The 13,356-nt window shown below is 32.2% G+C and overlaps 1 protein-coding gene across 1 annotated transcript; it reads left to right on the forward strand.

The window, feature by feature from the left end:
* The first annotated feature begins 3,124 nt into the window (after nt 1–3,124).
* Nucleotides 3,125–6,579, forward strand: LOC141692684 (laccase-7). Its single transcript, XM_074497598.1, has 6 exons — nt 3,125–3,336; nt 3,704–3,855; nt 3,964–4,208; nt 4,297–4,425; nt 5,012–5,962; nt 6,267–6,579. The coding sequence occupies exons 1-6, from the start codon at nt 3,247–3,249 to the stop codon at nt 6,395–6,397; spliced, it is 1,698 nt and encodes a 565-aa protein (XP_074353699.1). The 5' UTR covers nt 3,125–3,246; the 3' UTR covers nt 6,398–6,579.
* Nucleotides 6,580–13,356: the final 6,777 nt, after the last annotated feature.

Consider the following 13,356-nt stretch of genomic DNA (forward strand, 5'->3'; position numbering starts at 1 on the left):
TATAAATAAATAAACTTGAAAAGTATATATTTGTAAAAATTTTTAAGAAAAATATTATTCTAGTATACATAATTACTATTTTAAATGGTTAAATGGTGAACTTTCTTAATTTTTCATCTCAAATTGAACTCAATTCATAAATTATATCTTAAAATTTATATTTACTTTAATAATATTATATTTTTAAATTTATTTGTATATATATAATAATAATTGTATATGTATAATTATACCAATAAAATAGTTATATATATTAATATTAATATAAATATATATAATATGAAATTAATTTTGATTAATGGCCCAATTAATAATTTTGATTAATTCCCGATTACTCAATTAATCGTTGGACGTAGCTCCACCGACGATTCCAATTTTTACAATTTTTTTTAATTTTATTCTATTATATTAATGTATTAAAATAGTTATGTTTGGATACTATTTTCTTATTTATTTTAGTCAATAAGTATGGCCCAAAATACTATCGACATTTCAACTAACCCAAAATACAATTATACAAACTATTATTATAATAAATTTTATAATATTTTTGTATAATATACTTTCATAAAATACTATTTTCAGTAATTTATAATTTAAAATTTATGCTATGAATTTTTTATTCATGTATTTAATTGTTATATTAAAATTTTGAATTTTTTAAAAATAATTATAACTTATAAGTTATGATTACTGTAAATAGCATATAATTAAAATTATCCAAATACCTAAATAATTTATAAGTAACTATATTTATATCACTTACGTTTTTTAAAAAATCCTAAAGGTGCCCATTGGTTGGGGACATAAGCCTGTATTATTTAATTAATTAATTATTGTACTCAGATGTGCTTGCAACTAATTAAAAAGCACATAACTAAAGTTTGTACCGGTAAAAGCTTAGGTTATGAAGTTAAAAGTTGGGTACAGTGTTTAGACAATTGATCACTTCCGTGATCTTCAAAACAGAGGCTGCTCATTGACTTTCTAAGTGTATTAAAAGCGGTATCATCATTTCGGGGATGAGCTGCCAAATGGATATATATGATCACTTGAACACATTTACTTGGTAGTATTATTATTATTACACGTTAACAGAAATATTACAGGAACATGCATGATTAATAATTATAACGGGATATGCGTTTGAACAATTTGGACCTCCAGGCTGGCAGGCTCCATGAATAAGTAACATTCTATCATGTCATTAGACTGCAATTAGGGCACTAAATATATATATAGAGTAGTATATATTATTCATTACATTGCATCATATATGTTACCTAGACCAATTTTGTTCAATGTACGTACGTGTTGTAATTGGTAAGTAACATGAATAAATCTTGTACGGGGGCGGCCCACAGACTCATATAGAAATTAAGAAAAGAAGAAAACATAAGCACACATGCTCGGGAAAGAATTGGAATTTTGAAAAGTAAATGACAAAGAAAAGAAGAATATATTTTCTTTTTAGGGAAGAGAAAAAGAAACATAAACATGCATGTAATGCAAAATTAAAAAAAAAATACAATATTATATATATTATTTTTATTTTTAAAGTTTTGTACAGAAATACGTCATTGAACTAATTTTCCCTGCATAAATATTAGGAAAATTATATTAACTTTATACTTTTAGGTCATTTTTCTAGAAGTATATTGTTGTTTCACTTTTATTTTGTTATAATAAAGATCAAATTTCGATCAAAAATTATGTAAATTTTATAATAAAGAATGCTTACACAAATAACATAATTAGATAACGTAACAAAATCACTTTCAAATGTATTGTTTTATTTAAATTTTATTAATTTGAAAATTAAAAGATGAAAAAGGACTAATATTTGGAGGAAATAATCACATACATACAGAGGCGGGTTTAAAGGGGTCCTGGCCCCTGAATTTTAAAATATAATCCGAGTAGTATGTTGAATATAAGCCTTAATAGTGTTGTAGAGTTGGTTGGAGACCGGGGTTTTCTAATTGTGTGTTGCAAAAGAGAACCTTTATTTCTTTCTTTGTGGTCTTCCTGATTTCCTTTATTCCTTTTTTTTCTTCAATTATGAGTTCAGTTAGAAACCAAATCCCTATTTCTTTCTCTCTGTGATCTTCTATATTTTTTTTATTCTTTTTTTTCAATAACTGCAGTTAGAAACTATCAAAATATAAAAATTATGGTGAACTAGGGATGCATGCCGGTTACTTTTAGAACCTTATTTTTCCAACTTTCCTAAAATTTAACAAAAATACAAAATTTTACAGTAAAACATTTTTCACGAAAAAAATTTCGGACCCCCCTAAATTTTTTTTCTGTGTCCGTAAATATATGTCCATCTTCTCTCAGAGTTTTAAGGTGGGTTCATTAGAATACCTGTCAAAATGGGGCCAATTGCGCCCAAATACTCGCCCTTCATTTAAAATATTCATCACATGTGTGTATATATATATATTCAATGCATATCTCCAATATATATATATTCGGGTTATGATTGACAGTGAATAAAATATATTATAAAATTATATTTTTTTATAAAAATTTTAAAAATAAAATATGTATGTCTAGAATATGCATTCGATAAAACTTTTGAACTAAACGTACTGCACATCAATATTTTGGACAATTTAAAAGTTGTATATTTAATTTTGGACATTTTTTCAAAATTATTTCAGCCTACTTATCTGTATAACTGCTCAAACACGGAGAATCTATTTTTTGAACCCTTAGAAAAAGGTGATTATGTTCCTAAAGTTGGTTAAATATGTGTATAATACCAAGGTCAAAGATAACAAAAACACTAAAACAAGAAAATGCATCATTTTTACTTTTCTCCACGCGGTAAATACATACATAAGGTTGTGTTTAGTTAAGCCGGTAGTAATATCCAAGTCAAATATGTATCCGAAACTTCTTATTAATTTCTGAAGAGACACAATTGCGAACTAAGTCTCCGTTTTTCCGTTAAAATAAATAAATATAATTAGTGGGCATCATTATAAAATTAATCACGCAATTGAGGGGTAGAGGCTACGCTTCAACCACTTATAATAATGAAATTATCTAGTATATATGAAAGTCTATACAAGCAAGTTAATTAGATATGTGTTTGAAAATTAGTAGAGCTTTTTCCTTTGACCATATCAAAACATGTATACTCAAATCTCACAGATTTACAATATATAAATAGGGTTCTCTTGGCCTTCCATTCCATCATATCATAGTCCAATCTCTTCTACAACTTCTTATAAAATGGCACGTTTTGTGTTCTTGTTAGCAATCATTTGTGTTCTTTTGGCTTCCTCTGTTGCCTCAGCTGAAATTGTGGAGCATACATTCCAAGTAAGTTTTATACACATGCACTATGCATATAATCCTTCCGTGTCATAATATCCAAATTTTATATACAGTATTTACTTATTTTTTGTGGTTATTATCATTTCTCTTGGTACGTGAATTTTTTTTCTATTTGTTACTTCGGCTTTAATCACTACTCACAAAATTGCACATTTCTAACTATCAATTTTGATCAAACTAGATTACTTGTAACATTTCCATATACTGAATGTCACTTAAGATAAACTTTAAACTATTTAAATTAATTCCTTTCAAACAAATCTATTTTAATTAATTAAAACTATTATGTGATGAGTGGTATGTTACATGAGTTATTTATGTTGCTAAATTATTTATTTGTATTATTATCCAGGTAAAGAATCTGACAGTAGAGCAATTATGCAAAAGGCAAGTTATCACGGCCGTGAACGGAAGCCTTCCGGGTCCCACAATCCGAGTTAACGAAGGCGACACCCTTGTTGTTCATCTCCTCAATGAATCTCCTTACAATATGACAATTCACTGGTACAATTTTAAATAACGAATCTGTAACGAGGTTATTCATTTATCGAAGTTTAACTATATGTTCATAAGTGATATTTTGTAATTTTCGATTACATGAAAATAATGCAGGCATGGAATTTTCCAGTTGTTAAGTGGGTGGGCTGATGGACCTGAACAAGCAACTCAATGTCCGGTTCGTCCAGGGCATAGCTATACTTATAGATTTAACGTGACTGGCCAGGAAGGTACCTTGTGGTGGCATTCTCATGTTCAATGGCACCGTGCCACTGTTTACGGTGCTCTCGTCATCCGCCCTCGAAAAGGAACAACTTATCCTTTCCCTAAACCTTACCGAGAAGTTCCCATTATGATAGGTAATGGAGTCAACACATGTACAATTTTCTTCATTTTATAAATGTTTTTATACGAAAATCCAAGTACTAAGGAGGTACAAATTTGCAGGAGAATGGTGGAATGGAAATGTGGTTGATGTGGAGAATGAAGGTTTAGCCAGCGGTGCTGCACCTAATAATTCTGATGCTTATACCATTAATGGCCGCCCTGGCGATCTCTATCCATGCTCTTCAAATAGTACGTCGTACTTGCATTCAAATATATTGGTTTCCTCGTAACATCGATTATAGAAATTTAAATACTTAAGTCAGGCCTCATCCGTCAACTTCAACATATATAGTAGGTTAAAGTCAAGGAAAATGTTTGGTACTGCACAAAATTAGATACAAAAATTTGTACAAAATAACATATGTTAGCTTCTAATTGGAATGACCCCCTATCCATATTAACAACTCCAATTGAAAGATCACACATCAAATATCACGTCATTTTGTGCAATTTTTTGTACAAAATTTTGTGCACCTAGCACTACTCCTCAAGAAAAATGCAATAAAATGCTTCTTTTAATTTGTTCAATCATTACCTTAATTTTGCTCAAGGTTATAAATTTGGGAAATGGGTTGTACTAGGTCGTGTCTCCAAGATCCGAGTAATTTAGTAGATTTTAGAATGCCCCTATCACCGGGCCAAATATTCGTTTAAATTTGAATCAATTCACCTTCCGTTTTCGAGTAAACTCTGAGTGAACCGATTTTTAGAACATTGCTTGCTTAGTTACTTTGAAAATATTACATGCTGATTTATATTTGATTTCCTTGTGCAGAAACATTTAAACTCGAAGTCATACAAGGAAAAACCTATCTTCTAAGAATTATCAACGCTGCACTCAACAACCAACACTTTTTCAAGATAGCCAATCACCAAATGAAAGTCGTTGCAGTGGATGCAGCTTACACAGACCCCTATGTCACCGATGTAGTCGTCCTCGGCCCCGGCCAAACCGTGGATGTCTTGTTAACGGCCGATCAGTCACCTTCACTTTATTACATGGCAGCACACCCCTATGTAACTGTTGCAGGTGTGCCATTTGACAATACAACAGCCACTGGAATAATTTCCTACGAGGGAGCTACATCATCAAAGCCCATAATGCCCGTCTTACCGGCCTTCAACGACACGAATACAGTCCATAAGTTCTATACCAATTTAACTGGGCTTGTTAGTGGCCCTTTCTGGCTACCTCCACCACTTGAAGTTGATTACAAAATGTTTGTTACTTTCGGTTTGGGCTTGGTTCCGTGCGGCTCGAATACAACTTGTGGAGGCCCAAATGGACTAAGATTTGCAGCTAGTATGAACAATGAATCTTTCGAGTTCCCTACTAAGTTGTCAATGTTAGAAGCTTTCTTCAACAATGTTGATGGAATCTACACTACTGATTTCCCCAGTCAACCACCTTTCGTATTCGATTACACGAATGCAAGCAACAGTTTCAACCCGAACCTTCTAATCACGACGAAGTCAACTAAGGTGACGAAATTGAAGTTTAATTCGACGGTTGAGATTGTGTTGCAGAACACAGCTTTGATTAGTATCGAAAATCACCCTATTCATTTGCATGGATTCAACTTCTACGTGTTGGCTCAAGGTTTTGGCAACTATGATTCTGTCAATGACTCTAAAAAATTTAACTTGGTGAATCCTCAAGAACGAAACACCATTGCAGTACCCGTTGGTGGCTGGGCTGTTATCCGATTCCGTGCTAATAATCCAGGTGCGTGTAATATTTTTGTTTTAAACATGCACAGGGCCGGCTTTAGGGAGCCTTAGTCAAAATTAGTTATTACTACCTATTACATATTCTACAAATTTCTCGAACAAACACGACCCACTAATCTCAGACTCAACTATAGTGTTAGGAAGTATGCACGCACATGATTCAATTTCAAACACTCCAGATCTTATCCACTAGACTACACTGTTAGGAAGTACGTACGCACATGTGATTCCAAAACTAGCTAGTTACTTCGATAATTTTTTACTTAACTCTGTATTTTAATCCTAATTGCAAAATACAGGAGTATGGTTGATGCATTGTCACTTAGATGTCCACATGCCGTGGGGGTTTGCGACAGCTTTCGTGGTTGAGAACGGTCCAACACCGTCATCGACGTTACCTCCGCCGCCAGCTGATCTACCAAAATGTTAGATTTAATTAATTGCTTCTACTCCAAGGCACTGTGTGGTGCACCAATTGTTTGTCTTCTCAGATTTGTTGCCGTCCCGAAACCATTGTAAATTTTTTGTTCGTTGTAAAGATATGTAATTGCCAAGTATACTTAATCAATAACCATACAATAATGTTTTGTATTCTTTCATTTTGTTGTTGTACCAGCTACAATATATATATATATATATATATTATTTTGAATGGAATTTATGTATATCATGGATTTGATTCATGTAAATACATATGTAGCTCCAGTAAAGAGGGTTAAAATAATTATAAGCTAAATTTTGATTATTATTTTAATAATATAAAATGTTTTCAGAAGTAACAAGAATAAACCTTCGAGTTTCAAGACTTTTGAGTTTATGGTATTTTGAGTTCATGACTTTTAACTTTTCATGTAACTAGGGAGTTACATATTAAATAATATTTTAGTAGGTTCTATGAAAACCTATAAATATGACATTTTTTCGAGCTTTGTAATCATCAAGTTTTATATAATCATTTTGAGTAAATACAAGTGTGAATTTATATATCTTTTGTGTGAGTTAGTTGTGTGGATTATTGAGAACAATTTTTTTTTCTTTTTAATCTCCGACTCTTTTATACTTAAGTTCCTACAAAGTGGTATGAAGAGCAAGGTTAAGTGATGTCTTCCAACAACAATATGTTGTAACCTCAACTTTCACCTTTGACGGAAAAGAATTACAATTAATGGAGTATCCAAATGAAGGTCTTATATGGATCTCAAGATCTTTGGGAGATAGTTGAAAATGGTTATGAAGAATCGGTGAATCAAGTCATTCTCTCACCGCAACAACTGAACACTTTAAAGGAGAACCGAAAGAAGGACAAGAAGGCCCTCTACTTTATTTAAGCGGTGGATAAAGTAATTTTTGAGAGAATTTCAACGGCATCAATATTAAAGGCGGCATGGGACATCCTCAACAAGGCCTACAAAGGTGAAGAAAAAAGTAAAAATGGTGAGATTTCAAGCTCTAAGAGGTGAGTTTGATTTACTAAAGATGAAAGAAAGTGAAACGATGGAGGAATTTTATAATCGAACAATTTTAATTGTTAATCAACTTCGTGTTAATGGAGAAGATATTTCGAATAAAGGAGTCATGGAAAAAAATCGTAGTATGACTCGAAAATATGAGCATGTTGTTGTGGCCATAGAAGAATCAAAAGATTTGAATACTTTCTCTCTTGAAAAATTATTGGGCTCACTACAATCTCACGAACTCCGCATCAAGTAATTTGACTCCTCTCCTCCCGAGCAAGTTTCTCAAGTTAAAGACACTAGTTGTAGTGGTTTTAGTGGAAGATGTGGAAGAGGATCATTTCGTGGTCGAGGACAAGGAAGAAGAAAGGTGCAAAGTGAAAATTTTAAATCTTATCAAAGAGGAAGAGGAAGAGCTCGTGGAGGTTTCAATGGTTTTAATTTTCAATGCCATTATTGTCATAAAATTGGGCATATGAAAAAAGATTTTTATACAAGAATTAATGATGAAAAAAATTCTAATTTTCTATATGAGGATGTTGATGAGAAAGATGAAATTATGCTTCTTGTTAGCAATGTTCAAGAAGAGTCACTTGATGAAATTTGCTATATCGATAGTGGTTGTAGCAACCACATGACCGGAAATAAAAATTGATTTGTGAATTTTGATGAAAGTGTCCAACGTGAAGTCAAGACGGTTAACAACAATATGCTCGTCGTCAAAGGGTGTGGAGATGTTCCAATCCAAATAAAGTAAGGTAAAAACTATATATCTAGTATTTATTATGTTCCCGGTCTTAAGCATAATCTTTTAAGTATTGGGCAACTTTTAAGAAAGGGACATCATGTGAATTTTAAAGATGATTTTTGTGAGATGAAAGACAAAAATGGCCTTCTTGTTGTAAGAGTCAATACGACATTAACTAAAATATTTTAATTGAAAATCCAAAATGAGTCTCTTTCATGCTTTTCTAATATTGTGAATGACAAGTCTTGGCTTCGACATCTTCGATATAATCACTTGAGTTTTAGCACTTTATCCAAGATTTGTAAAGGTTATATGGTGAGAGGCATCCCAAATATTCAAAGATAAGATCAAGTTTGTGAAGATTGTATTTTTGGAAAGTATCATCGAGATCCCTTTCCAAAAAACAAGGCATGGGGAGCTAAAAACTATTGGTATTAGTACATTCGGATTTGTGTGGACCCATGCACACAAACTCTGTTGGAGGTAGCCATTATTTCCTCACTTTTATTGATTATTATAGTCGCAAGATGTGGATTTATTTTCTCAAAGAAAAATCTCAAGTATTTGAAGTTTTTAAAGATTTTAAAGCATATGTGGAGAAAGAAAGTGGTCGTTCTTTAAAGACACTACGATCCGATCGTGGTGGTAAATATATGTCCGAAGAATTTGAAAATTCTTTTAAGAAGCATGGAATTCGCCATCAACTAACGGTTCGTTCAACCCCTCAACAAAATGGGGTAGCCGAGAGGAAGAACCAAATAATTATAGAGCTTGTTCGATGTATGTTGAAAATAAAAAGATTGTCTAAGATGTTTTGGGCCGAAGCGGTGGCATGTGCTTGTTATGTTCTTAATCGCGCACCTACTAAAAGTGTACAAGGAAAGACTCCACAAGAAGCCATGTGTCTCTCACTTCTGAATTTTTGGAAGCATTTGTTACTCTCATGTGCCCGAAGAAAAGAGAGGCAAACTTGATGACAAATCTGAAAAATGTATCTTTGTTGGTTATAGTGAAGCTTCCAAGGCATACAAATTATACAATCCTATCAAGAGAAAGGTTGTAATTAGTCATGATGTGATCTTCAATGAGGAAGTTTCGTGGGAATGGAAGAATGAGAAAGAAAGTTCAAGTATTTTTCTTGATGATGATGCATTTGATCTCGTTGAAGAAGAAGGTTCCACTCCACCTACTCCACCATCTAATTCTCCGCCAAACTCATCATCATCCTCAAGTTCCGAATCACTACTTAGAAAAACAAGAACTATGGAGAATCTCTATGGAAAAACAAGAAGAATTTTGGAAGATGGGTTTGTTGATTTTGCCTTATATGCAAATACAGATCCGGTCTCTTTTTAAGACACTTCTAAAGAAAATAACTGAAGGCATCCCATGGATCAAAAATTTGATACAATCGAAAGAAATCAAACATGAGAGTTAGTTGAAGCTCCTGAAGGAAAGAAACTTATTGGAGTCAAGTGGGTTTACAAGAAAAAAGATGAATGCACAAGGTGAAGTTGAGAAATATAAGGCATGATTAGTGGTTAAAGGTTACAAACAAAAGTATGGTGTTGATTATAAAGAATTTTTTGCTCCTGTGGCACGCCTTGAAATAATTTGTTTGATACTTTCTTTGGATGCGTAAAATATGTGGCAAGTTCACCAAATGAATGTTAAATCCGCTTTTTTAAATGGCGAATTGTAAGAAGGGGTGTATATTGATCAATCACCGAGCTATGTGAAGAATAATGAAGAAAATAAAGTATGCCGGTTGAAGAAGGCTTTATACGGCATAAAACAAGCCCCGCTTGCATGGTATAACTGCATAGATGAGTATTTTATAAAGATGGGATTCAAGAGGTGTCCATTTGAGCATACATTTTACATCAAGGAGAACCAAGAAAAAATTCTAATCATTGGCTTATATGTGGATAACTTGATCTTTACGTGAAATAATTGAAAGAGATGTGTCCTAAGTCCAATCATGTATGATGATTTAGGAATAACTTTTATGTAATTTGTTTGATTTCAATTATATTAATAAAAGACTTGTTTTATTTTTATTACGGGCTTTATCTATTTAAGTGCTTAAATAAGATATACCATAATTTAGAGTAAAGCTTTTTATGGATTATGATGAGATCATAATAATGAGACCTAAAAGATGATAACTCTGAACTTAAATAGTTCCTGGTCGTAGGATTACTAACTGGTAATTAGTAATCCGCAAAGATCGGTACATACTATGTTTGCTTCATTATGAAGGATGTCTGTTCTCATAGACATTTGTGTGGTGACACTATAGCTAGTATGTAGGTGTTTATTATAGAATAAGTTCACTGAATATGACTCGCACAGTTGAACAACTGATGGAGTTCACTCACGTGTCAGCAGTTGTTCACATAATGATAGTTGTACAAGTGTTCTTAGACTTGAGGTCATCATCATAGTCATCTTGTGTATACCGAACTATACTTTGGTTTAGTTCTTAGTCTCCAGGGACAATAATAAGGGCTCTTCTGGGTGTAGGAATTTGTACACGAAGATAGTGAATGATCAATAAAGGATCTACCCCTTTCAGTGAAGGAAGAGAATGTTCTATGATGATCCACTTATGCTAGTTCAGGAATCTCTGGCCAGAGTGAATGGAATTAGAAAGGAGTTTCTAGTTCACATTAATTAGAACTAAGCATAGTGAATGGGAAAGCATATGATTAAATTAGATAGAATTGACCCGAGTTCCATGCCTTGTATTTAATCGGGAAATTGCAGGATAAAAGAAATTGATTGTACGGTAACTATTCACTGAATAGGTTCTTGGTATTCTAAGCAGTGAATTCGTATTATCCGGATAGTCGCGATATGCTGAGAAATATCCCTCACTATGTAGAATAAATATATTTAATTTATTAATTAATCATACTTAATGAATTAGAGAATTTATATAAATAATGATAAAATAGTTTTATTATTATTTATTTCTACTACCGGCTTAATAGTGAACCTACAGGGTCACACCATAAAAGAGAATGATTTAATTGTGGAGGAATTAATTAATAATGGCTGGTAATTATTTTTTTGTGAAATAAATAATTAATTACCAAATTTAATAATTGATTAAATGAGATTTAATTAATTATAAATTAATTAAGAAAAAATTCTTAATATTATTAATTAAGAATTTAACTTTTGGAAATTAAATCAAGTGAGAGAATTATTTTTTAAAGTGTTTAGAAAAGGGATTAATGATTAAAAGGTATTTTAATTATTAGTAATCAATTAAAGGGTTATTAATAATAATATTTTATGGGAAAATTTTTAGCTGAATTTTTTGCCTATAAATATACTATTATAAACCCTATTTGCCTAAACAAAAAACAAACCCTAATTTTTAAGAAGAAAAGAAAAGGAGGCAACCCTAATTCTCTCAACCTCTTCCTCCCTCTATTACTTCGATCTCTTGGTGGATACCGGTGGAGTGCTTCACACTTGAAGAGCAGCTGCTAGGGATCTCCGCACATCATTCTTGGATCGCTTTTAAAGGTCAGTAATCGATCCCCCGATTTATTCACGATTTGTATGCGATTATATGGGTTTTATGCATTTTAATTGTAATCCACGCTTTTGTGTTGCATAAATCCTAACAATGGTATCAGAGCATAGGTCGTATGCATCTAGATTCGTGATAAAAATTTCAGAATTTTATTATGTTGTATTAATTTTTTTATCGATTTATTCGTGTTTGGGGCTATAATCAATTTAATTATGAATTAAATATAAATAAATTATAAAAATATTTTTGATCCCAGAATATTATTCTGCGATGGTTGTAGATCGATTGGATATTTTTTCTGATTTTTTTGATATGCAGATTATTTAATTTTGATTTATGAAAGTGTTTAAAAAGTGTTTTTAAAACAGAAATTATAATCTGGATATAAATGGAAAAATGATTACTGTAATCATTGGTCAATGATTGCACGGTGTTCCGTGCAAAGAAAATTCAGAAGTAAAGTCAGCGCTTCAGGTGTCAGGCTATTGCAGGTGTTGTCTGCCGGAGTGTCCGACGCGTGTGCTGCACGCGCTATTATTCTGACGCGTAGCAGCAGTTGTCTGGATTTTGTTTGGACTCGTTTGGACACATACGAACTCCGATTGAGACGTGTAATATATCGTTAAATTCTTTTTTTCGAGACGCACCTGATGGGATTATTTAATATTTTTAATAAATTTATTTGAAACTGATTATATCCCTTAAAGTGTATTTAATACATTATTTGATAATATTAAATGCATGATTAATTCGTACATTAGTAAATAATTGCGCTACATATTATGTCAAGCCTAGATATATGTGATATATGCTTGAGTTATCATACGATGATAGATTTGGGTGAATTTAATTGACATAAGGCGTATGTTAGACAATCTAGGCTTAGTGGAAGTGTTCCATAATTTTAATATAAATATTATGAATACAATCATGAGATTCTTGTGTTTGTGAAACACTAATAAAATATGAATTTTCAATTTTGAGAGAAAGGATGATTCTGTCAAAAGCGGATTTCGATCTGTAAGAAAGGGGTATTAAGTGACACCTCTTGACAATGTTCCCCCCGATCTGGGAGTCATCCAATTATTGATTATTTATTTGAAATATTTAATTTAAAAGGAAGAATCTCTTTATAATATGATTATGGTTGTAACATAATATAATCCCTCATAAAATAATATCAAATAGTAAATTGGCCAATGACATAACGGGATTGTGTCGGTCATAGCCTTCCAGTATAATAGAAAGTAGAGTTCTTATTTTGAGACATTGTCGTTTCGTGCTACAGCCGAGGGCTTTGTTTTGAGATTAAGAGATGCTTTTTTATCACATGAGATGTGTATGATAAATTGGGTTCCAATGGTTGTTACATGCCACAGCCGTGGGCTATTGAAGTCTAATTTAATTATACAAGATGTTGGGTTTGAGTTAACTTAAAATATTGAGTGAGTCGTGCTACAGCCGAGACTCAATGATTCAAGAGGCTAAAATATTATAGGGAATAACATGAGATGTAATTGACAAGAGTTGTCTACCTATAGAACTTCACATCGCGTTTTGTGCTACAGCCGAGGTGATGTAATGGAAAATAGGATCCTTATTCTCACTAGTGTTATGAATGCTTAGTTATACATTTA

Source organism: Apium graveolens, chromosome 10 (assembly GCF_009905375.1).
Source record: "Apium graveolens cultivar Ventura chromosome 10, ASM990537v1, whole genome shotgun sequence".
In the NCBI taxonomy this organism is placed as follows: Eukaryota; Viridiplantae; Streptophyta; class Magnoliopsida; order Apiales; family Apiaceae; genus Apium; species Apium graveolens.

Coding starts and splice junctions, on each gene's coding strand:
- LOC141692684 (XM_074497598.1), top strand. CDS start 3,247: ATGGCACGTTTTGTGTTCTTGTTAGCAATCATTTGTGTTCTTTTGGCT. Junction 4,209..4,296: donor AGAAGTTCCCATTATGATAG/GTAATGGAGTCA, acceptor ACAAATTTGCAG/GAGAATGGTGGAATGGAAAT. Junction 4,426..5,011: donor CTATCCATGCTCTTCAAATA/GTACGTCGTACT, acceptor TTCCTTGTGCAG/AAACATTTAAACTCGAAGTC.